The sequence below is a fragment of the Monodelphis domestica genome, chromosome 1 (assembly GCF_027887165.1).
Source record: "Monodelphis domestica isolate mMonDom1 chromosome 1, mMonDom1.pri, whole genome shotgun sequence".
Classification (NCBI taxonomy): Eukaryota; Metazoa; Chordata; class Mammalia; order Didelphimorphia; family Didelphidae; genus Monodelphis; species Monodelphis domestica.
In genome coordinates, this window is record NC_077227.1 from 738,431,204 (window position 1) to 738,456,902 (window position 25,699).

General features: G+C 40.0%; 1 protein-coding gene across 1 annotated transcript in view; it reads left to right on the top strand.

Annotated features, from left to right (window-relative positions):
* The window catches only part of ALMS1 (ALMS1 centrosome and basal body associated protein), a 100,513-nt gene that overhangs the window by 36,381 nt on the left and 38,433 nt on the right, over positions 1-25,699 (top strand). Inside the window, exons 6-7 of the mRNA XM_007477862.3 lie at positions 10,329-11,902; positions 21,179-21,345. Of these exons, the coding sequence (XP_007477924.1) occupies positions 10,329-11,902; positions 21,179-21,345 (1,741 nt within the window). The remainder of the gene's footprint in view (positions 1-10,328; positions 11,903-21,178; positions 21,346-25,699) is intronic.

Genomic DNA, 25,699 nt, shown 5'->3' on the forward strand with positions numbered 1-25,699 from the left:
TGTTGTTAGGTTTGATTTTCAGTCCCCTAGGAGCATTTAGTTTGTAATTGGCAAGGAAGGGTTTTCAGAGGTCTGAACTTTTGCTGTCTCTTCACCACTATCTTGACTCCACCTCAACCACTCTTGTTTTAGCTGCAATTTCTGTCCCCAGTGCTTAGGGCAGTAAGGTGCACAGAGTAAGCCCTTCTGAGTGCTTGGAATATGGCAGGGGGCTGCTTCTTGTGGCAGGATTGTGGGAGGGAGTCCCACTGTAGAGGGCGGATCTTGGCCCAGAGAAGCATCATTGGAGCTCCTGAACTGGACTCCCAGATCTGCATTGCTTTCAGGACTGCTCTGTACCAACCTTTTCTGACATTTATTAATTCCTCTAGTTCTAGGTGAAGCTCCAGTTTGTGGTGAATTTAGACTGTGTTACAAGGGAATCACTTTAAAAGACTGATATATATTAATTTAAGGTCGCCAAGGAATTCAGCTATGTAATTCCTAAATGAAAAACTCAAGTCAGCTGTCAGCCTTTTTTGGAGTTTAATTACAATAGGAGCAAGAAAGGAATTAGAGATAGAGAGAGAGAAAAAGGGAGAGAAGGGAATAGGGCTTAAATACCCCTTCTGTTTAGGCTGGGCCAAAAGGCCCAAGCCCTTAGATAGCTGGGGCAAAGAAAAGAGATCAGTCTCTATCACTCACGTGACCAAAATGGAGAAACAGTCTCAGAGGCCCCCACCTTCAGCTTCCTTCAGCGCAAGCTTCTCCGAGTCCACCGCAATCACACCGACCAAACTCCTCAACCCCCCTCAAGTCTCCGGCTCCTCCTATCTTTAAGGAAAACATCCAAGTTCCTCCTCTCAGTTCTCCCATCTACCAATCACTGTTCATCAATTTCCCTGTGCCAATGGAGGCTCTAGCTTAACCCAGGACCGCCCAGAGGTTTCTGGCTTTTGCACATGTCTGTTGAAGGTCATATTTTTAAATGATTAAATCTTTGATCTAGGCTGCAGCCCTTACTCAATCCTGTTAGGACTGAATAGGGTGGAGATTTATTCCAAGTATCTCCATTGTATCAATTCTAAAATCAATCATGATTCAAAGAAATTCCTGTTCTATGCTTAAGCATAGGTCAAAGTCCTTTCAATTGTTCAGCAAAAGGTTTCTGTCCTAAAGTAATCTGAAGAAGGGAAGAGAAGGAACCTCCCATGCCAATGGGGTTCCCATTCCAATAGACTATCAGTAAGAAATTTTCCAAGTATGAAATATCCCAATGGTGAAATTTCCAACATTTATAAGTCTAAGGAATTTTGAGGTTTACAACTGCATTTGTTTCACTATTGGTGAAGTTGAAGGTTTCAGTTTTATTTGAGGCGCAGCATCACAGACAGCTTTTTTCAGATTTCTGGCCTGTCACTCAACATATATGCAGCTCAGGAATTACAAATATTTGGTGGTATCCACCACTCCCAATCCCTAGAAGGACAGTTCTTGCCCTCAAGGATCTTAACATGTTTATGGGAGAAGCCAATACAGAAAAAAGGAGCTGAAAAGTGGAGGATAGGGGAAGGATGGTGGTTAAGTCTGGAGAATTAAGGATAGCTGGTCAGGACCCTTCTGGATGGAGTATCTGGGAAGAACCATTCAGGAGCTGGAGGGACACAAAATATTTATTTTTGAAAGCCTGCTTTTCACAGCTTTTTCTTTTTTTAATTATTAAAAAAAGAATTTTTTCCAGTTTCTTTCTTTCCTTGTGATTTTCACTGCAGTTTGTGCGAAAACTTTTAAAATAAACTTCATGTAATCAAGATGATCCATTTTACCTCCTGTGATTTTCTTTCTCTTTCTTATTTGGTCATAAACTTTTTCCTTATCCATAAATTTGACAAATACTAATTTATCGATGATATCAAGTTTCATGTCTAAATCATGTACCCAATCTGAACTTATTTAGGTGTATGGTGAGAGATAGTTGTCTTTGCCAAGGTTCTGTCAAAGTACTGTCCAGAAGTTTAGTCAAATGGTAAATTCTTGCCTCCAAAACTTGGATCTTTGGGTTTATCAAATACCAGATTTCCATGGTCATTTACTGCTGTGTATTGTATACCTAATCTATTCCACTCATCAACCATTCTAGTACTAAATTATTTTGATGATTATTGTTTTATAGTATAGTTAAGATCTGGTACTGCTAGGTCACCTTCCTTCATACTTTTTTTTCCATTAATTCCTTGCTATTTTTTACCGTTTGTTCTTCCAGATAAATTTTGTTATTATTTTTTTCTAGTTATATAAAATAACTTTTTGATAATTTGGCTGGCATGGCACTGAATAAATAAATTAATTTAGGTAGGATTGCCACTTTTATTATATTAGCTTGTCCTTATCCATGATCAGTTAATATATTTCCAATTCTTTAGATATGACTTTGTGTGAAAAGTGTTTTGTAACTGTCTTCACAAAATTTCTGTGTCTGTTTTGACAAGTATTATTCCCAGGTATTTTATGTTGTCTAGTTATTTTAAAGGGAATTTCTCTTTCTATATCTTGCTGCCAGACTTTGTTGGTAATATATAGAAATGCTGATGATTTAAGTGGGTTTATTTTTTATCTTGCAACTTTGCCAAAGTTATTAATTTTTTAGTTGATACTGTTAAGGTTAAAATCATGCATTATCCTCCACCATATATTAGTATTAGTAATTTCTTATAGAAAATTAGTGAAAGTTAGGTGCCCTTCAGAAGAGAGATAGCAATCTCTTCTTATGAAGAGTAGAGAAATCCCTCTCCCCAAGCAACTTTATATACATAAATGTACATCTTGAATTCATTCTTTTTTAATGTGGTTAAAACCACTTCTTTCCCCCCTTTTTCTTAATAGCTCTAATGGCTAGTATTCAAAAGGTTAAAAGAGGTTAGGTTCCTCTGGGAAAATTCCTTAAACTTATAGTAACAATCTTGACTTCATGTCCCAAATATTTCAGCATGAAAGGCTTTGGCCAAGTCTAAACTCTTACTCAACTTAGAAATTGCAAACTTGAGGAATGCTCCCATGAGTTTCAGAACACTGGGAAACATAAGGAGGTTAGGAAAAGATAAAGAAAATATAACATATACAGACATTGTGTTACACACAGGTGGTGGACAACAAAAAAGAGGAGCATTATGTTAATTTCCTATAAATTTTTATCTCATGTGAGTATCTTTGGACATTGTTTTGGGTCAACCACTTAAAACATTGCCTCCATCTTCTCCCCTTCCTAATAAAGGCTTCATTTTCTCTGCTAGCATCTTATCTACGTCTCTCCTGTCTGCTCATTAGAGGACTTTGGGGTGCAGACCTGAGATTCCACTCCACACGATATCATCATATCATCTTCTAATATTTAATTTTTGCCTCTATATTTATTAAATGGAACTGACCTGTAATTTTCTTTCTCAGTTTTTGCTCTTCCTAGCACGATATTTGTGAATATAAAGAATTTGGTGGGTCTTATTCTCTGCCTAAATAGTTTATATAGTATTGGGATTAATTGTTCTTTAAATGTGTGATAGATTTCACTTGTGAATTCATCTGATCCTGGTGATTTTTTCTTAGGGAGTTCATTGATAGCTTATTAAATTTCTTTTTCTCTTCTTTCTGCTTCCATTTTATGGGTGAGTTCATCCTGTTAACATTTACAGTTATGATTACCAACTGTGTATTCCCCTCCATCTTATTTTCCCTTTTTGATCCTGTTCTTTCTCTCCTCTTTCACTCTCTCCTTCCTCATAAGTGTTTTGCTTTTAACCCCCTCCCCCAATTTCCCCTCCCCTTATAACCCACTTTGTTTTATTCCCCTCCTGCTTCCCTATAGGGTAAGATAGGATTCTATATCTCAGTGAATCTGGCTGTTTTGATGAGAGTAAAGTTTAAGCATTGTCTGTCTCCACCCTCATCCTCCCCTCCATTGTAATAGGTTTTCCACACCTTGTTAGGGGAGATAATTTACCGCTTCTCCCTCTCTCTTCCCTTTTCCAGTGCCATCCTCTTTTTCACTCGATTTTTTTTTTGCCTATTGTGTCATCCTAATCAACTTTCTCTGTGAATTCTCCTTCTAAGTGCTCAGGAAGTCATTAGCCTCTGTTTGCCCAATTTTAATTTTTAAGCAATTTGTTTCTTCTGTGAGCTTTTGAATCCCTTTTTCCTTTGGTCAATTTTGCTTTTTATGAAGCTCTTTTCTTTGTTGGATTTTTGTATCTCTTTTTCCATTTTAGCAATTCTGCTTTGCATGGTTTTTTTTTCTTTTTCTTTTTAGATTGCCCTGACATAATCAACTTGCATCTGTGCTCTCTCTCTCTCTCTCTCTCTCTCTGCATAGGAATTAACATGTACCTTTTTCTCATGTAGGACTGTAAACATTTTTTAATTGATGAATTCTCTTTCTTTTCACTGTCTCCTGCTCTCTGTCCTGATCATTATCCAGGAAAGCCCCCTGATTTCTTGCAACCGCAAATGCTTGTGCTCTTCTCTACCCTGCGGAGCTAGTAACTGGGTAATGGGGGGGGCGGTGTTGTAGTTGCCAAGAGCTTTCAGGCCTGTGCTTAGTTTTTGCACTAGCATCCCCTGTAATGTCTGTAATCTTTCTGGCTGATTTTCTAATCCCTTTCTCATCTGTGGCCATGATAACTGCCATTGCCACCTCAGGCTTATTGGGTTGCTTCCATGTGTGCTCTGGACTGGCTTCCATCCCATTGTTATAGACCTCTCTTTCCAATGTCCTGAGTTGTTTCGGACAGGAAAAATGCTTCACCTAACATTTCTTTTCCAGAAGTCACTTGATGCTTTAGTTGTTTGGAGGTGAATGTTGAAAGAGTTAGACTGGAATGCTTCCTCTAATTTGTTGACTGGGCTCTGCTTCTTCTCAGCTCTTTCTGATTGGTTTCATCCCTTTTACTCATCCACAAGCCTTCATTTCTCACCTGTCCCAATTCTTAATTTTGCCCCTAAGGCTGAAGGGCAAAATGTGGTCAGTTATCTTTTCATATAAAATTTCTGGATCTAGCACAGGGGTTCTTGACCTTTTCTTGAGTCTCTAACCCTTCTAGTAAGTCTATGCACTGCTTACAGAAGAACGTTTTTTAAATGCTCAGAGGGAAATACATAAAATTAAAAAAAGAAACTACTTCTATTGAAATAGTTAAAAATATGTGGTGGGAAAAAAGTTATTAGACCCCAGGTTAAGAACCCATGCATTTAGCAAAAGGAAACCATTCTCAGCCACTCTTAATGCTATTGCCTTCCTTCTGCAGATTATATTCTTTTTCTGCTGCATGTCACTTATTTATACAAATTGGTTTTCTTTTTGTCTTCACTTTAGGAGGGGGAGCTCTCTGTGAGCAGGGATTATCTTTTGCCACCAGCACCAAGCACAGAACCCTGTGCTTATTGACTGACTGGTTGACATAAGGGTGGCACGGGAAAAGCACAGTCAGGAAGGGCATGTGTGCTGAGGTCCCTTTTCTGAGCTTTTCAGGAAGACCCAAGCCTGAAACTGGGGAGGCCACATTTGAGGGCACGTCGTGTTTATAATAATGAATAAAGGTCTTTGAAACACCTGAAACAGGTGATGGGCCCATTGCATGTGATACCTACATACAGGGCAAGACAATATACAATGGAGAGTGGTCTCAGATTCTACCACCACCACATTCCTCTGAAGAAAATTCTTGTTTCCTTGTTTCTTCATCAGGAATCCTACATTTGCTTAGACTTATTTCATCAGTACTCAACATGGTTGGCATAAAGTAAATGCTTACTAAATGCTTTGTTTGTCTGTCTATCTTATTTGCCAATTGATTGATTATTCATCTTTCTCCTCTTTATCTGCCATCTCTCTCTTGTCTCTTCTATCTGTTTCTATAATCTATTACCATCTTGATCTGTCTTCCAGCTCTTATCTATCTGTTCATCTATCTGTCTGTCTTCTCTATGTACCACCTATTACCTATCAGTCTGACTATTTAGTCTCTCCTGTATGTCTCCACTTCTCTCTCCCTTCTCTCCTTCCCCCAACCTCCCACAGTGGCAGAATCTCAGCTCAGCTCTGGAAGGGAGATTAGATGCTGCCTAGTTCAACTCTTACTTGAGATAAAATGTCCTCACTAACATAATCCAATACTCAATTGTTCATGTCTTTGCTCAAAGACCTGTAGTGTTAAATTTTTATGGTTGGACCTGAATAATTTTTAATTGGTAGTTGCCAGGGATTTAATTTCTAAATCCCAAAATGAATTACTCAAGTAAATGGAATTTACTAGTAGTTTATTTTACAATAGAGGGAAGATATTAAGGATGAGAGAAAAGGAGAAAGAGAGCTCTGGCTTTCTCAGAGCCAGGTAGAAATTCTAAGCCCCAGCCAGGGGAAAGGAGTCTCAAGACGATGGGCCTTTCTCGGAGGTTCACACCGCCAGAAAGGCAAGGAAACTAAGTCAGCCTTTCACTCACTACGGTGACCGTCTAAATGGAAAGCAGTCTGAGGTCTCCTGCAGGAGTTCCTCCTGGGGGTCCAGTTCCGTAGCCAAGTGCCTTCACTCCAAGTCTGAGTGTCTGTCTTCCAGTCTCTCCTCAAGTGTCTGTTTTCCAGTCCAACTCCAAGTGACTGTCTTCTAGTCCAACTCTGAGTGACTGAATCTTTCGATTTGCCTCGTGTGCCTCTGTTTCCTCTATTTAAAGACCTTTTTCTCTTGTGTCACCTCCACTAAAATTTTACATCTACCAATCATAGTAGGCGTTCCTCTCCAGGACTTCCCACTCAATGCATGAAATGGGTGTTCACACCTTTTGTAGTTAGTTATACCTTTTGTGGTTAATTAACACCTTTTGTAGTTAGTTAACACCACCTTTTTGGTTAGTTAACACCTTTTTTGTAGTTAAAATGGGTAGATCGACTTCAAATACTGAGTTAACACTTTGGGGATTAAAATCTAAAAATAGACAGGGGATTACAATTTAATCTTCACAATAAAGGAAGAGCTAAGTACCTTCATTGTTACAATCAGGAGATAGCCAAATCCAATCTTCACAGTAGTGAAAAGATATCTCACCGTTTCCTGAGACAGGTCATTTTACTTTTGGAAAGCTAATTTTTTGGAAGTCTTTCTGACTTGAGACCAGATTTTGGTTCTGTAATTTCTATCTTTTGCTCCCTTATGGAACCAGGCAGAGTTATTCATTCACTGATATAGTGTGCCTCCTCCCTCTTTCTAATCCCCACCCCCTAATACCCCATAAAAATTAAATGTTGAAGCCTGGTAAGATCAAATTGCCGGGGAGCTAGATAAGATATGATGCATAGAAACTTAGCCTGCTCCATGTGTCTCCTTAATGACGTCCTATTCCTCCAACATGACTGGGATGAGATAGAGGATTCTTTTCTGCCTTCCTCCTTTCTTCCATTCCAGCTATAATCACACTGAGACCTCCCACCTTAGCTCTGCCACCTTGCTCTCTCCAGCACAAATTTGACAGACATCTCAGTACAGGTAATAAGGGCAAACATTTCTTTTCTTTTCTGACACTCTCCAACCTCATCTTATTGTTCTCATTTCAATCTTAGCTTAGGCTGACATCTGTGTTCTTTGGAGATTCTGAGCTAATGGTGCCACTGTTCTGTTAAAACCCATTAAAAGCTTCTAGCTCCTCATTTTAGAGACTTCATTGAATGGCAGTACAGATGGACCAGTTAGTTTTCTTCCTTCCCACCATGAACTCCCTACTTTTCTTACTTCACCCAGGTCTAGGTGGTAAGTCTTACCCTTAGTAGGAACTTCATAAAATCTGAAAATTGCCTTGAATTCTAAAAAGATTCCCTATAGGCCATCTAACTTATCCTATGTATCAGTAGGAATTTCTACAATCTTCTTGACATGGGATCTTTAGGCTTGTACTCATAGACCACCTATTGGAGAGGAGTAGACCACCTCCTGAGACAACCTTCTTTCAATTTGAGATCAATCTAATCATTAGGAAATTTTTCTTATGTCAAGACAAACATTTCTGGGTTGAAATCTTATCTCTTGAATCTTTTCTCCAGGCTAACATTCCTATGCCACATGAAATTAATCTCTGTCTCTTTTCTGGATATTCTGTGGTTACTGATGTTACTCCAGAAAGTGTGGGTGCCAGGACCAAACCAGGCATGGTTGACTAATGCACAATGCTGAAGCTCTCACTTCCCCCATCCTACATAATTTGCTATCCTTTTTCCAGTACACTTTTTAATTATATGGAGTTCAAAGTCCACAAACTGCTAACCCAGTCTTTCATGACTTTCTATGTTGGATGTATAAAGTTGACTTTTTAAAATCTGAGTGTAAACATTTCATTTCTTGCTCTTATGGTATGAATTTATCTAAAATAATTATATACTTGTCTAGCCCATATCTTTTTGTTCTTTTCCAGAAAAATAGCATGGGTGATTTTGTAGTCTTGCTCAAAATCTAGGTAAACAGGGCTGAAGGAAGACGATACGGGGGCGTGACAAGCAAGGAAGGGTGATTATTCCAAAGCCACATTTAATATTTATATTGCAAAATGATGGAGGAGGAGAGGTTTGTGGTTTTAGATGTAGTCTTTTTTTATTTTTTATTTTACTCTGCATGTGGAATTGCGTTTTTTGCCATTTGTCATGTTTATGGTAAAAAGAGGAAAAAAATAAAACAGGTAAACTTTTGATAGTGGAGGACCTCTTCAGGAGTCTGTGAATAAACTTCAGGGGGTCTGTCAATGGCCTGGAGAAAACAATTTCATCTTTGTGTTAATGTAGTTGGCTTCCTTTGTGATCTATCATAGTTTATTTTGTGCATTTAAAGACATTGAAAGAAGTTAGTTTCCCTTAGTTTCCCCCCAGATTCCCAGAGGGGACTCCAGGGCACAAAGAATGTTAGAAAGAATCTATTATTTACAGACCTTTTTTTATGAAGACATTTTAGTTTTAACATCACCTTCATTTCTGAATGTATTCCTACCTACATCTCTCCCCTCCTCCCCACCCCAGTAGACATCCACTACATGTGGATTCCATGAGCCTTTGTGGAACCCAAGGAGTATTTGGTGTTCACCACAATTGTGAGTCAGGGATATGGATGAAATTGTAACCAGTGCCAGGAGTGGTCACATCTCTGTCAGTGCCAGAAGATGGGAGAGGAGCAAGAGGGAGACAGGAGCAGGGGCTAGGGGAGTGCAGTGGAGGGTTGGGCAGGTCCTGGAGTGGTTCCTGGGAAAGGGTTGGGGTGGATGGCCAGGAAGGCATGGCTGGTGGGTTGTGGGGAGGAGCCTCTTTTTCTCTGGCCTGGGGATCGGTATTCTGAAGCTGGGTAGAGTAGAGGCCGTGGGAGAGAAGTAGTTTTGCCTGCCCTCTGCCTTGTTGCTCTGCCTTGGTAGGTGTTTGGATCCCCATCTTGTGGCAAGTGTGAGGTGGGTAAGGGCCTAGCCAGTGGGCTGCTATGTCCTTGGGCCAGCTCGGAGCAAGCCTGGAGACCTTTTCTGTATGCGAGGGCATAGCAAGGAGGGCAAAGGTGGTGGAGATGGATTAACTTAACCTCATATAATACGAAATACAAAGTTCATGAGTCTGTGGCCTCTGTCACCGTGCTCTCTATGAGCTTTCAGTAGGGTGCCTAAAACAGTGCTTTAAGCCAACTGCTTCATTTTATAAATGAGGAAATTGGGGCTGAGGCAGTTGCCCAAGATTATACAGGTAGTCAATAATAAAGTCAGAATTAAAGCTCAAATCCTGTTAATTCAAATGTAGTGCATCTCCAGTACTCACATAATGGAAGAGATGGACGTTCCAATCCTCCACCATTTAGGAAACATAGAAATGACAGAGCCAAAGTGGCTAATATATGAAGATGAGAAAGGGGGGCCCTTGGGAAAGGCAAAAGATGGGATGCTGGTAGCACCTCAAAGGATGGTGGAGGGTCTTGGCTAGCAATTGGTCAGGGTGGGGAGGGGGTTCATAGTGAAAAAAGCACCATTTGGTGTCAGTGAGTAGAGGAGCTGAGGTAGAGCCTTCCTACCACTGTGGTCTTAGGGCGGTCCCTTAGCCTATTGGGCATGCATTTCGTCTTTCTGCAAATGGTATCATTCCACCTCTCAATCAGTAATCCTTTTAACCTGTTCTAGTGCTAGGGGAGGACCTGGTCTTTTGAATCCCATGTACTCTTAGAGTTGTTATCTTTCCTGTCTTACCTTTTCTGTTGGGTGGTAGAATGTTCCTTACAGCCATGCCAGATCTTAGAGAGTAAGCCGATTTTCACATAGTGCTTTGCTGCTACTTTAACAAAGCTTTTGTATTTTCTTAGGGTTTGCCGTGCCCGGTGGGGATAAGAAATATCCCTGAAACATTTTGTAATCATCTCTTTATTGAAGCTCATGATAAAGGCTGCACCAGAAATATGGCCAATGACCAATCTGAAAGCGCTTCTCATGGCTTCAGATCTAAGGAGTCTGCAGAGGCGAATCAAGGACAGTCAGCAGCATCTTGGAGTGTGCAGTTTGCCAGCCATGAAAAGCCAGCTATCCAAAGCTCTCAGGCAAGAGCGTGGAGCTCTTCTAGGACGGGAAGCCACCAGCCATTCTTGAGCTCCACATCTGAGGCTCTTTATGTTAGCAAGGTGGCAACAGGGCCATTCCATGAAGAGGCAGAGACACAGCTGGTGAGATCTGTGGGACCTGCCCCCGGATCCTCCCAAGAACCCATCAGTTATCCATCTCATCCGTCTGCGGGCTACTCCGAGTTCCACAGAAGCTCCCAGGGCTTCTGTGATGCTCCGATTGTGGTTCAGATTGACCAAGCGCAAAGCCCTGTCCATGCCTCCAAGAGACTGACTATGCAGGCACTGAAGAGCCCTCCCACAATTACAAGCCAAGCCCTGGCAAGTTCCCTAAGGAAAGATCCAGTGCTCACAGGAATTCGTGATCGGGTATCCATTGATTTGTCTGTCACCACAAGAAGCTTTCAAGACAGAGGACCACCAGAAGCACCATCTACTAAAACTGCGGCTGAGCTCCAGCTCAGTACCAAGGACAGTTGGCCTGCTGACCCCCGGGACCTTGGTAGAGGCTTGAATGCCAAGTCACTTGGAGGAAAGGAGCAAAGTCTCCCTTCTGGCATTGCCCCTGAGGAGCATCTGAAACAGTACCGGCCTCGGGAAGTCCTGCCTGGAGAGAGCCAGGGGAAACCTGGACGCTTCTCCCAGATTCCTTTTTCCCAGCCTCCTCTTTCCCAGCCTCCTCTTTCCCAGCCACCTCTTTCCCAGCCACCTCTTTCCCAGCCACCTCTTTCCCAGCCACCTCTTTCCCAGCCTCCTCTTTCCCAGCCACCTCTTTCCCAGCCACCTCTTTCCCAGCCTCCCCTTTCTCAGCCTCCCCTTTCCCAGCATCGCGGCCGTATTGTGGCAGAACAGGGTCAGCTGAAGCAGAACCCACGTCATGTAGCAGGCATGGAGGCAGAGGCGGACTTCAGGATACGTCCAAGCTCCCCACCTCTAGATGGAGAAGTGTCTTCTCCATTTCCATGCTCTTCAAGCAAAAGGGCCATCTCTTATCTTCGGATTACACTCTCCCCCAACCCTTGCAGTGGCATGCTGAATGGGGAGACCTTCCTGAAAAGGCAGCACACGATGGATGCTGGCACTAGAACAAGACTTCATAATTCACTGAGTGTGGCCCCATGTCCCCCAAAGCCTTGCTTGCCTGTGCCTATACTGCTGTGCCCTCCAGAATCGACCATACCGCTACCAGATAACGAGTTCTTAGATTGTCTACCTCACAGGAGTGGCCAGCCCTTGAAATCTTTTTCAAGGCAAACCCAAGTTAATTGTTCAGATTTGGAGGCTTACTCACATTCGAAAGGAGTGCCGAACAATGATAGCTGGTAAGTAGCCCTCACCCTTGGCGGCGCAGTACCAGGCAAGCTGATTAAAGTCATCATAAAGTAGTAGAGTAGATCAAACTCAATGGGGCAAAAGGGAAACTAATTTCTTTTGGCAAAAATGAGAGTGTTTTAGGTGGGTTAACAGCTTTTTAAAGAGGCAACAGTTGTTGGTTATATTTTATCCATGAGCCTGGTCATGGTGGTATTAAGAAAATGGAGAGCAAAAACAAAGAATATAATAAATTTCTTTGGTTGAAAAAATTGAAACAAATTCTTAGAGGGAATTTTTAAAATAAATAATATGGACAAGAAATTCCATAGTGAAAGATGACAGGCAAACTTTGGATTAGTGAAATCCCTACTCTGGATACTACTGTGGCAAGATTTTACAAAACTCTCTGCTTGGTTAGAAAAATGGTGCATGAGTTTTTTAGGACAAATTGAAAACAATGAAAACACATAGTCAAAAATAGTCCAAACAGCACTTAGAAAATGATCAAGTTGAGTTTCTTAATTCTTCTCTTTCAGGAAGAGGTAGACTTCATTTTTAGCCAGTGTACTGATGATGTTGTTGGCACATTGTGCTTTTGTGGCCTGTCTAGTATAAATTCTTGGCACCCCCTAAAATATTCAACAAAGTTGGATCTGATTTCCCTTTCACTCGCTTTGCAGATCTTGTGATAATTTTTGCTGCCACTATCCTAGAGTTCGAAAAGGGAATATTTCTCTGTTTAAGATGATTCCTTTGAGTCCTACCCTTCCCCTTCTATATTTCTTCTTTGCAGCCACCTTTATTACGTTTTTTTTCTTATGAGAGTCTACCTCACAGATCAGATTTAAGAGTCACAACAAAAATTTACTACCCTTTGAATGACTTCTAAGATATGTTGACATAGTTGATATCTTCTCAGCTTTGGTTGTGGGATTGACTGGCCATAAGAATCACACAGCTGGAAGGAACTCCAGTCAAAGCTCATTTAATCCGTTTAATAATATTTAATATTAATAATGACAAATATCTCTTTTTATAGTTAAATTGAGGTCCATCAATTGGTCCAAAGTCACATATCTGAGTCCATGACAGAATTAGGATTCAGGTCCCCCAGTTAAATGCTGTACTTTTTTGCCTTGTACTTAATAGTGCTTTCAACTGGATCAAAGATTTAAAAATATTTTAAAAATATTAAATAAAAAGAAAAGTGAATCTATCCTCAATTATGAAGAAAAACTAGTTATAGAATAAAAATTACTAAAGACAAAATTGATAGACCTGATTATATAAAAACAAAAAGATTTTTCATGGCAAAAACAAAATATCCAAAATTAAAAGAAACTTTATGAAACTGTTATGTTAAATGCTGAAATAATACATGCGATTGAGTGGTTAATGTTCTTTCTCTAATGGACAAACTATATGAACAGGTAATTTTCAAAGCAGTAAATACGATTTAAAAATCACTTGAAAAAATTGTTAAAACTTTAGTAATCAATGAAATGTAAAGGAAAACAACTCCGTACTCATGAATTTCCCAAAGGGAGTACAAGAATCACAAAATTCTGTGTCATTGGAGTTGACTCTTTATTTTCTTTTTTACAAAAAAGGGAACTGAGCTGAGAGGCTAAGTAACTTAATAATAAATGATTTGGCTAATGAACATTGAGGCTGGATTCATAGCCTGGTCCTGCATTCTCCATCCCATGTTAAAGTGGGCAGTTATGCCCTTTGTTCCAGGAGTGATTCTTCTAGGATGACTGTAGATTTGTGACATTATTAAAAAGAAAAAAAGTGAAAACCTTGGAATAACTTCTGTGCCCCCCTTGCCTGAAGCAAGGTCGCCCCCCTCCTCCCTGAAAGCAAGACTAAGGACCACTAATGCACATGTGAGGATTGCTGCAGGCTGCAAATTGACTTAGTTTGGAATGTAATATTATCTTTGCTTTAGCTTATTTTTTTTTAATTATTTAAAAAATATTTTCCAATTACATTTTAATCTGGTTCTGACCATGTTCAGGAGTGCTACAGATCACATCTGGGCTGTGAGCCATGTTTCAATATCTCTATCCTAAAACTTCTTTGGGAAATGGTTGGACAAACTTCAGTGTATCACCATTATTGAAATTCTGTCATCCCATTTAAAGAAATGGCAAATATGAGGAATAGAAGGAAATAATAAAACATACAAAATGGTGTTGGGAGAAGTACAAGATAAGAAACTTTCATTTTAATTATTTAAAAGTAAACAGAACAGAAATATATGAATACATAGATACCTCATTAATAATAATAGTTAGTATTTGTATATTTTAAGCTTTGTAAAGCATTTATCTGATTTGATTCTTATAATCACCTTAGAATGTGGATCTTTTTATCTCCATTGTACAAGTGAGGAAACCTAGATAAAGAAGGGTAAAATGCTCAGAGTCACAAAGCTAGGAAGTGTCTATGGCAGAATTTGAACTCAAGTCTTCTGGACTCCAAGTTCAGCACTCTGTCCACTATGCCATCTAGCTATCTTAATTTTTTTTTCAAGTCATACATGCCATCGATTTTTAAAATTAATTTCTTACTTACTAGCTAGAGACTTTGGATAAGTAGTTTGTCTTTTCTTTTGTAGTTAGTGGGGTTTAGAGCAAGGGAATGATATTGAAAATAATGTTTTTGATGACTGGAGGAAATGTGCAGCTTAGTATTAGACTGGAAGGTCAGTTTTTTACATTTTGGCTGTGTTTTCTGTGATTCTTCAAAATTCTGAAAGATTGGGTTCCAGGTAGGGAAATCAGTATATTGATCAGGCCAGCAATAACCAGTAAATTAGTTGGTCAGTGATCAAAGACATCATTATTCCGTCTTCCCCAAGACATTTATAATTGGTGAATACCTAATAGGTGGGTGTAATAATTTTTCAATCCCTCCCTGATCATTGGGTTCCAATATCTAGATGAAGAAATCAGGTTCAATCTGGCCAAGTGGGTCTTTTTTCCATTCACCCCAATGGGGGACTTGAAATCTCAGTGTTTGTGGCTTGCCATGTCCAAGGCTTTAGAAGGGAAGGGCATCTCTGGGTCCCTCCTTGTAGTTCAGCCCCATGATTGATGAGGGAATCTGGTGATCTGAGTTGTAGGGGTGACATTGATTTCACAGGGACCCAGTAGTTCTTCCCACAGGATCAGAATTTGAACTCTCTCTCTGACTTTGAATCGGGCTCTTTCCAGTATTTCAGTATTTTCTCTTAGTCAAAGAAGGTAATGGCCTGGACTAATAATAAAGATGCTGATAGCATTTTTGTAGTACATTTGACCAAGTTCATACCAGTAGTTTTGGCAGAACTGACTCCAAGCTCACTTTGTTTTCTAGTACATCTTCCTGGCAGAGATGGGGGTGTAAGGGACAGGAGACATTTTGATGAAGAACATGAAAGGCCTCAGGGAATAGCTTGAGCTGTTATGAGTGTGTTGGGACCATTAACAGAATAGGAATATCAGGAGTGGAAGAAATAATAATGTAGTTCCCTAAGGGCTGATTTTATGGTGGTTTTCCCCTATCCCTTTTTTTTTTACCTTTGTCTTATCTTAGTTCTCTGTCTTCACCAGTGTTTTCTTCTATCATTTCTAATTATGCTTGTTCCCTAAATTTCTGTCTAGGGGGTAGCCTCTTCTCTCCTTTTCTAGCATCTGTGGTCAGATGACTCTCTTGTTTCTCTAGTTTCAGCTTTTTCCCAGAACTCTAATTTCATGATTTATTTTTGACCCACCCATTCTTTAGGATTGTTATTTACTTTCTAGTTAATTTTTACTATTTGCTTCAAAAGGCCCGTTATTGAATGTAATTTTTATTGCATTATTGTTGGTAAAAGATGCATTAAATTTTTATGTTTTTCTCTATTTGTTTTTGAGGTCTTTATGCCCAGCACTTGGTCAGTTTTTGTAAAAGTTCCATGCACAGCTGAGAAATAGGTAAACTTTTCTCAATTCCCATTCTATATTCTCCAGAAGTCTGTCATATCTTAACTTTTCTAAAATTCTGTTCATCTTCTTAACTCTTTTATTTTTTGTTAGATTTAATCTAAGTGTGTGAGGGGTAAATTTCAGTCCCACACTATTATAGTTTTGCTGTTTTTTCCTTTTAACTCATTTAACTTTTAAGATGCTATACCACTTAATGCAAATATGTTTTAAATTTATATTAATTCATTGTCTGTGGTGCCTTTTATCAAAATATAATTTTTCTGGTAATCTTTTGAAATTTGATCTTTTTTTGTTCTTGCATTGTCTGAGATCAGCATTCTTCCCCAGCATTTTAACTCTGTGTATCTTTCTTTTTCAAATGTGGTTTGTGTTTTAGTTGTTTCTGTGTGTGTTCCACTCTTCTTGACCCCATTTGGGCTTTTCCTGGCAAAGATACTGTAGTGGTTTGCCATTTCCCTTTCTAGCTCATTTTTCAGATGAGGAAACTGAGGCAAACTAGGATCTCATAGCTATGAAGTTCTGAGCCCAGATTTGAACTCAGAAAGATGAGTCTTCCTGACTCTAAAGGCTTGTTCTCTATCCATTGCACCATCTAGTTGCCACATCAAATGTAATACTTATAAACAGTATATTGTTGGATTCTGGTTTCTAATCCATTCTGCTGTCCTCTTCTTTTTTATGGGTAAGTTCATCTCCTTCACAGTCATAGTTCTGATTGCTAATTGTGCATTTCCCCCTATTGTATTATACTTTCCCTTTTCTTTTTTTTTACTTGCCCCTCTTTGAGAGTTTGTACCCCTTAATCCATCCTCCTTATCTGCCTCCATTCTTTAATCTCTTTTCTCCTTATTTTCCTGTTGAGTAAGATATATTTCAGTAAGGAGTGGTGGAAATAGATGTAGTCTTAACCTTGTAATCAGTTGAGATTAGAGTGAAGCTCAGGTGTTGCTCATTCCCCTCCAGTGCCTTCTTATTTGTATAAACTCCTCCTTGGGCATTCCATTTATGTGAGAAAATGTTCCCCATTTTTCTTCTCTCTTTTCCCTTCTTTTGGGGTCATTCAGACATATCAAAATCACACTCAGGCGCTCACCTTTTTACTCACCTTTGGTGATGCTGAAGTTCTGAAGGGCTCTATAGGTAGCATCTCACAATATAAGTATATAAATAGTTTAATCTTGGTTAATCTCTAATAATGTTTTGCACTCATGTTTACTTTTTTATGCTTCTCTTGATTCCTGTGTTTGTATATCATTTTCTGCTCCCCTTTAGTTATTTCATCAGGAATGCTTAGAATCCTCAATTTTTTCCAATAGGATTAAACTGAATTTTGATGGGTATGTCATTTTTATAAGCCTAAATCCTTTGCCTACTAATATCATCTTCCAAACTCTCTAGTTCCTTATGGTAGTGGCTGCTAAATCTTTTGTGATTGGCTTTTTAGTTCTTGAATTCTTTCTTTCTAACTACTTACAGAATTTACCCCCTTACTTTGGAATTTTGGCTATAATATTTCTGGAAGTTTTTGTTTTTTTCTCCCTGAAAGTAACTAGTGTGTGTGTGAGTGTGTGTGTATGTGTGTGTGCATGTACACATACATATGTAGGTATACATATATGCACACATTTATATATTTATATAATACATAATCCTTATATTTTCTTTATATACATTATATATAAATATAAATATGTAATAAATAAAATTATATGAATAAAAACAGATGAAAACTACATATTTATATAAATCTCATTCAAAAGATATATTTAATATTTTATTTATTGATTTAATAAATTAATAATATATATATTTAAAACCCTTACCTTCCATCTTAGAATCAACATTATGTAATGGTTCCAAGGCAGAAGAGCAGTAACGGCTAGGCAATGGGGGTGAAGTGACTTGCTCAGGTTCACATAGCTAGGAAGTGTCTTGAGGCCAGATTTGAACCTAGAACCTCCTGTCTCTAGACCTGGCTCTCAATACACTGAGCCACCCAGCTGCTCTCTAGTATATTCTTTGAGGTTCTGCTTTGCCCTTTTGTTCTATGATATCCTGGTAATTTTCTTTTATGATTTCTTGAAATATGATGTCCAGGCTCTTTTTTGGTTCTTGACTTTCAAGTAGTCTATTGATTCTTTAAAAAAAATTTTTTTTAATTTTAAAATTTTATTTAATTAGATGATTTAGAATAATTTTCCATGCTTACAAGACTCATGTGCCTTCCCTCCCCTTCCTCCACCCCCCCCTCCCATATATGACTCATAATTGCACAGGGTTTAACATGTACCATCGATCAAGACCTCATTTCCCTATTATTAGTATTTGTACTAGGGTGATCTTTTAGAGTCCACTTTCCCAGTCATAGCCCCACCAACCCATGTGATCAAGTGGTTGTTTTTCTTCTGTGTTTCTTTTCCCACAGTTCTTCCCCTGGATGTGGATAGTTTTCTTTCTCATATGTCCCTCCAAATAGTTCTGGATCATTGCATTGATACTAGTAGAGGAGTTTGAATTTACATTTGAATTTACCACAGGGCATCAGTCTCTAATGTACATTGTTCTCCTGGTTCTGTTCCTTTCACTCTGCATCAATTCCTGGAGGTTGTTCCAGTTCACATGGAATTCCTCCAGTTCATTATTCCTTTGAGCACAACAGTATTCCATCACCAACATATACCACAATTTGTACAGCCATTCCCCAATTGAAGGGCATCCCCTCATTTTCCAGTTTTTTGCCACCACAAAGAGTGCAGCTACGAATATTCTTGTACAAGTCTTTTTCCTTATTATCTCTTTGGGGTACAAACCCAGCAGTGCTATGGCTGGATCAAAGGGCAGACAGTCTTTTAGCGCCCTTTGGGCACAGTTCCAAATTGCTCTCCAGAATGGTTAGATCAATTCACAATTCCACCAGCAATGCATTAATGTCCCCACTTTGCCACACCCCCTCCAGCATTCATTACTTTCCATAGCTGTCATGTTAGCCAATCTGCTAGGTGTGAGGTGATACCTCAGAGCTGTTTTGATTTGCATCTCTCTGATTATAAGAAATTTAGAACAATTTTTCATGTGCTTATTAATAGTTTTGATTTCTTTATCTGAAAACTGCCTATTCATGTCCCTTGCCCATTTATCACCTGGGGAATAGCCTAGTGATTCTTAAAAGTGACTTTTCCTTGATTTGTTTCCCAAGTGAGTTGTTTTTCCTAGGAGATATTTCTAATTTTTTTTCTCCAGACTTTTGACTTTTATTTTTTCTTGCTCTTTTATGGAATCATTAGTTTCAATTTGACCAATTCCAGTTTTCGAGGAGTTATTTTCTTCAATAAATTTCTCTTTTCATATCTTTTTTCCCAAATGCATCGCTTTCCTAAGTACTGCTCTGATTTGATTTTAAAATAGTTTTAGCTCTTTGCCTGTTGCTTTAATGTTTCTAGGAAATCTTGTTGGACTTCAGCATAGTTTTCTTTTTAGCCTTTGCTTAGTGATGTTTTTGAGACATTCTCTTTTTTCTGTGTGTGTCTTGAATTTCCTTGTCACCATAATAACTCACTTGTTTCACTTCTCTTCTCTCTCTTTTCTGACATTATGCTAGTACTGGTCGACCTCCCAAGTAGCAATCAATTGCCTAACAAATTGGCACAGGCCTCAGTTGGGCACTGGACCCTGAATTTGGGTGGTGGTGGCATTTTTATGCATTAAAAGGAAACATTTAATAGGAGATAAACCAGGACACAAGATTAAGTTATATGATTTCTTTTTGGAGAAAAGATTAAGGGCTTTCCCAGGTGGGAGAGGGATGAGTGGAGAACTGGGAGAGGAGAGATCAGACAGGTTCAATTCTCTGAAATCAGAAAAAGAGGTTTCCCATTGCCGCTTGGGTCCATATTCAGGTAAAGGATCAAGGAAACAGTAACTGACCAGTAAAGAGTGAGTTTTCACAGAATACACATGATGAATTCCTTGAGATGCATAATTGTGAAAAAACCTCCTTTCTTCAGACTTCAGATCTGACTGGGTTTCTGGTCAGCATCATCTCATTCCTTAGTCCAGGATCTTGAAGCAGCAGAGAGAGATGGTCCAGCTTCACAGTCATGCTGTGCTAGGTTCAAACAGTACATTTAAGCTCTCTTATGATTCCCTTGTTTTCTCACAATAAAGAAATTGAGCTAGACCAATAACTGAATAGAAAGGGGATTGAGGTGTCTCCAGAATTGAGGCACAAGGTAGAGTCAGCATAGTTTACTCAATTCCCACAGTATTGACCATCTTGTTTTCCTCAACCAAGAACCTCCATCTCCAGAATCCTGTTGTTTTCATTTGTTCTCCCCCATGCCTACAATATTCTTCCTTATCATCTGATTCCTGTTCCCTGGCTTCCTTCAGGTATCACCTAAAATCCCACCTTTTATAAGAAGGTGGTATCCTTGTGTGTGCAGTGCCCGTAATCTAGTTGGTACCTAATAAATGCTCATGCTTGCTAGAAACCCTAGTTTCCTGTAGGACTTGAGGTCTAGGAGCACATCCTCCTGTAGAATGTTCTACAGGAGGCCCTTTCTTTCTAGGTCGCTCCACTTAATAGTGCCTTCCTTTGTCAGGTATCCTCTCCTCATATATGCTGTTATCTTATAAGAACCTCTGTAGATTGTTAGCTTCTTATGGACAAGAATAGTTTTTCCCTTTTCTTTGTGCCCTGAGCATTTAGCACAAATCCTCAATAAATGTTTGCTGACTGACTGAAATCATGCCCATAACATTGAGATCCTAGCCCAGATGCCATATTCTTGATGAAAAATAATCACTCCCATTTATTTAGCTCTTCACAGTTTACAAAGAACTTTCTCCTTGACACTGCAGCCGAAAGTGAGCCTTACCTCCTCTGAACTTTTGTAACATTTTATTGTTTATATCTTGTCATAGAAGAATTGGAGATGCAGGGACTTTAGCTGTGGAATTCATTCAGCTCTCTCCCTTTGTCCATCCTGGTGCTTTCATCATCTGGAATTCTGTTTCCCAGGAAAGATCATCTTAATTCCTCGTGAAAATTTATGCAGAATAAATACATTTTTGCAACTTGTTTTACCAAGGGACAAGTCTAAGGTTAACGGGCAAGCAGGATCCAGAAGGGTTTTGATAGAAAGATATGGAATGGGGCATTTGTGGGGGCGTGTGTGCCTGTGTGACCGTTTGATGTTGATGTTATCAAATATGACCTTGGCTTTTTTATTGAAATAGACTTTTTCCAAAGACACAAACTGGTTTTGCACAGACTGTTACATCTTACCCTGTGTGCCATTTCTTCTTCAGTGTAACATTCGATAACTCCAGGAATGCATATCCTGCCCCTCCTCTCAAGTTATCATCGGATGCCAACACTCAGATAACAACAACTGAGGGTTCAGAAAAGACCACAATTTCATCAGAGATTTTTATTAGTTCTCACATCCCTAACAAGCCATCTCATGGCCCAACTGGTAAGAAAGCTTGATTTTATTAATCTGTTTATGCATTTAAATGTCAAATCTGTTTTTATGCATATGTAATTAATAGACCAACTGTCATACTTTTGAGTCATCCTGGAGATTTGTGATGACCAGGGCTAGAGAAACTTTTAAGTTTTTTTGTGGCTTTTAAAAGTTGGCAATAAAATCAAGTTTCAAGAATAATAGGATCTATTGTGCTTTTTTGAATTTAAATTTTTTACCTTATTAAGAGAACATGATTTATTCATTCTGTTAGTGTTTGTCATCCCTCAACATGAGAATCCTGATCATGGAATACTAGAATTGGTGTTTATCTTATGTATTATAAAGAATTTATTAGTCATTCTTATATTTGGACTTTGAGTGATTCATTTCAGTTCAATTATCAAAAATTTATTAAGTTCCTACTTGGAACAGTACATATGCCAGGGATAGAAAGGCAAAAACCTTGAAGATTTTGTATCCTAAAAGAGCAGATTACTGGGGGATCCACTACACTATATACTTAAGTAAATATGTTGGAATTTCAAGAGGGAGAGTGCTCATTACTTGCATGTAATAAGTTCTCAGTAGAATGAAGCTATAATCTCCTTCCCCACACTCTGCATCCCTCTACTGTCTTTGGGCCCTAGTAATTCTTCTCAAGAGATTGTCGTCTTCTGGGATTCCCAGTTGGTCAGCCTCAGTGGGAACCTGCTATTTCTGCTGGGGGAGTATCATGTGAATGGTTGAAAGTGTTGAGCCACTTTCCAGATGCCACCCTGCCACTTTTTTTCTCTTTTTTGGTCTGTCATTGAGTTCTCTATCTGTGCATTTGTTGCTGCTTGATTGCCTGTAGGCAGTGTCAGGTGCACTGTGGATCCCAGGTATCTGGGCTGAGCCCAGGACCATCGAACATTCTTTTCTATGACTTGGATTAAAGCATAGATGGCATAATGGTCAAAGAGCAGACACCTAGGGAGAAGTCGGCATTATCCAAAGAGATCTTGAGAGGCTAGAGTTGTGGGATAAAGCAAAGAAGATGTCAATTCAGTGAAATAGATAGAGGAGACTAGAATACCAAAAACAATCACCATCATGGGCCAGCGGGGTGACATGGAAACCAAAAGGCTAACAGTTCCTTGGGCTGCAGTAAAAAGCATGCCTGCCAGGGTAAGGTAGGATGATGGCTCCTTCGGGAGCTTAGCCTTTTAGCTCTGGCTGCTGCAGAGTCAGGTTCTGGAAAAAGTGACAACTGTCCAGAGGAGCATATTCTCAAGAATCAAGGAAATTGGGGGTGTTTAGTCTGGCAAGAGGAGAGGCCAGAGCTGGGACTGGACACTGCCTTTGAGAGTTAGAGGTGGAAAGGGACCTCAGAGGTGCTCCAGGCTATGTCCCCATTTTATAGAGGGCAGTGTCAGAGCTGGGAGTCAGACTCCAGGCTTGGGACCCTGGTTTGTCACTCGCTTCATTACAGCAAACGGTGCCTCCTTGATGTAACTGTTAGTGAAATCTTTTGGTGGAGTGTGGAGGAGGATCATGAAGAGTACCCACTCATGAGAAAGGGAAATGCAGCACAAGGTAAGCGAGTTTACAGAAGGCTTGGTGAAAAGACTCACATAAGTCATATCATCTTGAGAGCATTGGAGACAAACCTGGGACCCCAACATGCGACCAGTCTGTTGGGTTCACTGTAGCCGGCTGTCTTCTCACCAGTGATGGTGGCTCCACCACATTTAGATTCTTGTCCAAGCGCAGGCCTTGAAGTGCAGCTTCAGGAACTAGAAATACTACATGATTAAGAAACTATAGAAAGGAAAGAAAGGTTGGCTGGACCAAGTGGTCTGTGCTAGAAGTGGAATCATTTTGAGCAATATAATTGGTTGAGAGATTACCTCTTAAGATAGCCCCAGGGAGGGAACATTCCAAATGCTTAGAAAACATAAGAAACTTATTTTAGAATGGCAGTTGAGAAAAATCGGTAACTATTAGCCTTTATGCTTACTTTCCTATGTCTATAAAATGTTTATATTGGTGAATCCCATGTGTACATATGATACCACAGAAATAACATACAATCATTGCTAAAGATGACAGAATCATAAGCAAGAGGTTGAAGGCTTTGGGACACATGGCATTTCATCCCTGCCACTCGCTGAACTTAAGGGGGTCAAAAAAGAAAGTCGGTTTATGAAATGGACACCTGGCTAAGAAGATGTATCTGAGAAGGAGATTTGGATTTCCAAACCAGGGCTTCAAATGTGGGAATGACGGGATCTGGTCAGGACTGGAGGCTCAGAGAGCTGATCAGCATGCATAAGCCTTATAAATCTAATCTAATAGGCTTCAGGCTGAAAGAGGAAGGCTAGGGGATGAATTGCCTACGTGTATCCGCCAAAGCTGATTCTTGAGAGAGTAACTACATTGGAGGGGAAAAGCAGTAGGTTGTCCCAGAAATTTGCAGTATCCAGAATTCGAGGAAAGAACTGGTAATAAATCCCGTGGCTTGCTGGATCAGTACACAAATGCATCAAGTGCTTGTTACAAACAGTGACATATTGATCTTTCTGTGAGAGGTATATTTGGCTATCTAGTGTCATAGAGACTAAGATGGGACCTCTAGGCCTAGAGTCAGTAAACATTTATTTAGCCCTTCTTGTGTGCCAGGCACTATGCTAAGTGCTGGAGAGACAGATGTGAGGAGAGATGCCCTTAAGGAGCTTACAAGTCCTCCAACGAAACTAAAGAGAGTGGGGTGGGGAGGAAGGTGCCCAGTGCCAGGTCCTAGTGGAGAAGTCAGAGCAGGCTGAAAAGGGCAAAGTCAGGGAATCAGTGATGGGACACGGGTCATAGCAGAGGTCAGAAGCTCACTGTGCTCATGTGGGGAAATCTAGGGAGCAAAAGGGGCAAACCGAGGCAGAGAGGACAGACTTGAGAGTTCCACAAAGTGAGCCCGACTCTCACAGAGTGAAGTAGTTGTTCTGGGGGAACTTCAGATATGTGCCAGATGTCTACCAGAGTTCTCCCTATCCAAACCAGAGTGACTTATCGTTTCTTGACTTGCTTTAATGATAATTAAATCCTTCCAAGAGCTGCAGGAACCAGTAAGGAAAGCTTATGTTTTGAACCTGATTTTTCACCAGGAAGAAAATCTTGGATAAGAAATTATAGTAAACTTTTGGGTAGGTAACTGGCTCTTCATATAATTTTTGATACATAAAAGGAAGACTGGATGTCCAATGACATGTACCTTGGGTTTGTTGTGAGCAGATTTCAGTGTTCAAATGATGGATAGATAGGATCTTAAAATTCCGTAGGGGAACTCCAACCAGGAGGGATAGGAAGCCTCTTTCAAATGAAATAAAAAACAAACAAACAAAGCAAAACCCTTGTATTCTCTCTTAGCATTAATGCTAAGACAAAGTGGCAAGGGCTAGGCAAAGGGGACTCAGGACCACACAGCTAGGAAGTATCCAAGACTAGATTTGAACCTAGGCGATCCTGACTCCAGGTCTGGCCTGGTGCTCTGTTCACTGTTTTACCTAGCTGCCCTTTCAAATGAAAATTTGAAAACAAATAAAGAAACAATACCAGTGATGAGGAAGGAGTGAGAATTGTCTAAAGAGACCAATGTGATGTGCCAATAAATTCCAAAGTCTTGTGCTGAGGATGGAAGCATGGACAATTAGAGTTGCTGAGTGCAAAGCATGGTCTAGCTGTGGATTATGAGGGAATCTGGGCAATCACAATGGTGTGTTTTCCTGAAAGGAAACAGTCCAGGAGGATACAGGACCCTGCTCAGGCTGAATGGAATAAGCAGGGAAGGCAGAAAAGAGAGAGCCAAAACTAGGCCATGAGAGGATGCCCTGATAGCATTCTGGCCTCAAGACCTCTCCTAGCTGTGCATTGCTGAGCAAGTCCCTTGACCTCTCACCCTCCACTTCTTCATTCCTGGGAGCTCCTCTTAGGTCCCTCTGAACTCTGAAGCTCTGACCCTTGAGTGGACACTAGAGAGTTGATTCCCAAGAGAAGGAAGTAATATGAAGAGAGAACATTGTTCTGGAGGAGTTAAGTCACGTAAAGAAGTGGCAGCAGTGATTGCCGGGCTCCTCTCAGTGATAGCTAGGGGACTGTGGAGCAGGGCCCAGGACCACAGGATTGGGGAGGGCAGAAAGGAAGAGATGAGCGCCTCTCTGCAGACCGTGGAATGAAGAGTGCCCTGGCCTGGGGCTCATGCTGCAGGGCTGGAAGGATGGATGTCAGGGGATGTCTAGGAAGAGAAAAGTAGCTGTGACCGTGAAGAGGGAGCATGGCGGGATGCTAGGAGGGATGTTTTAAACATGCTGGAGGCATGGCTTTCACGGAT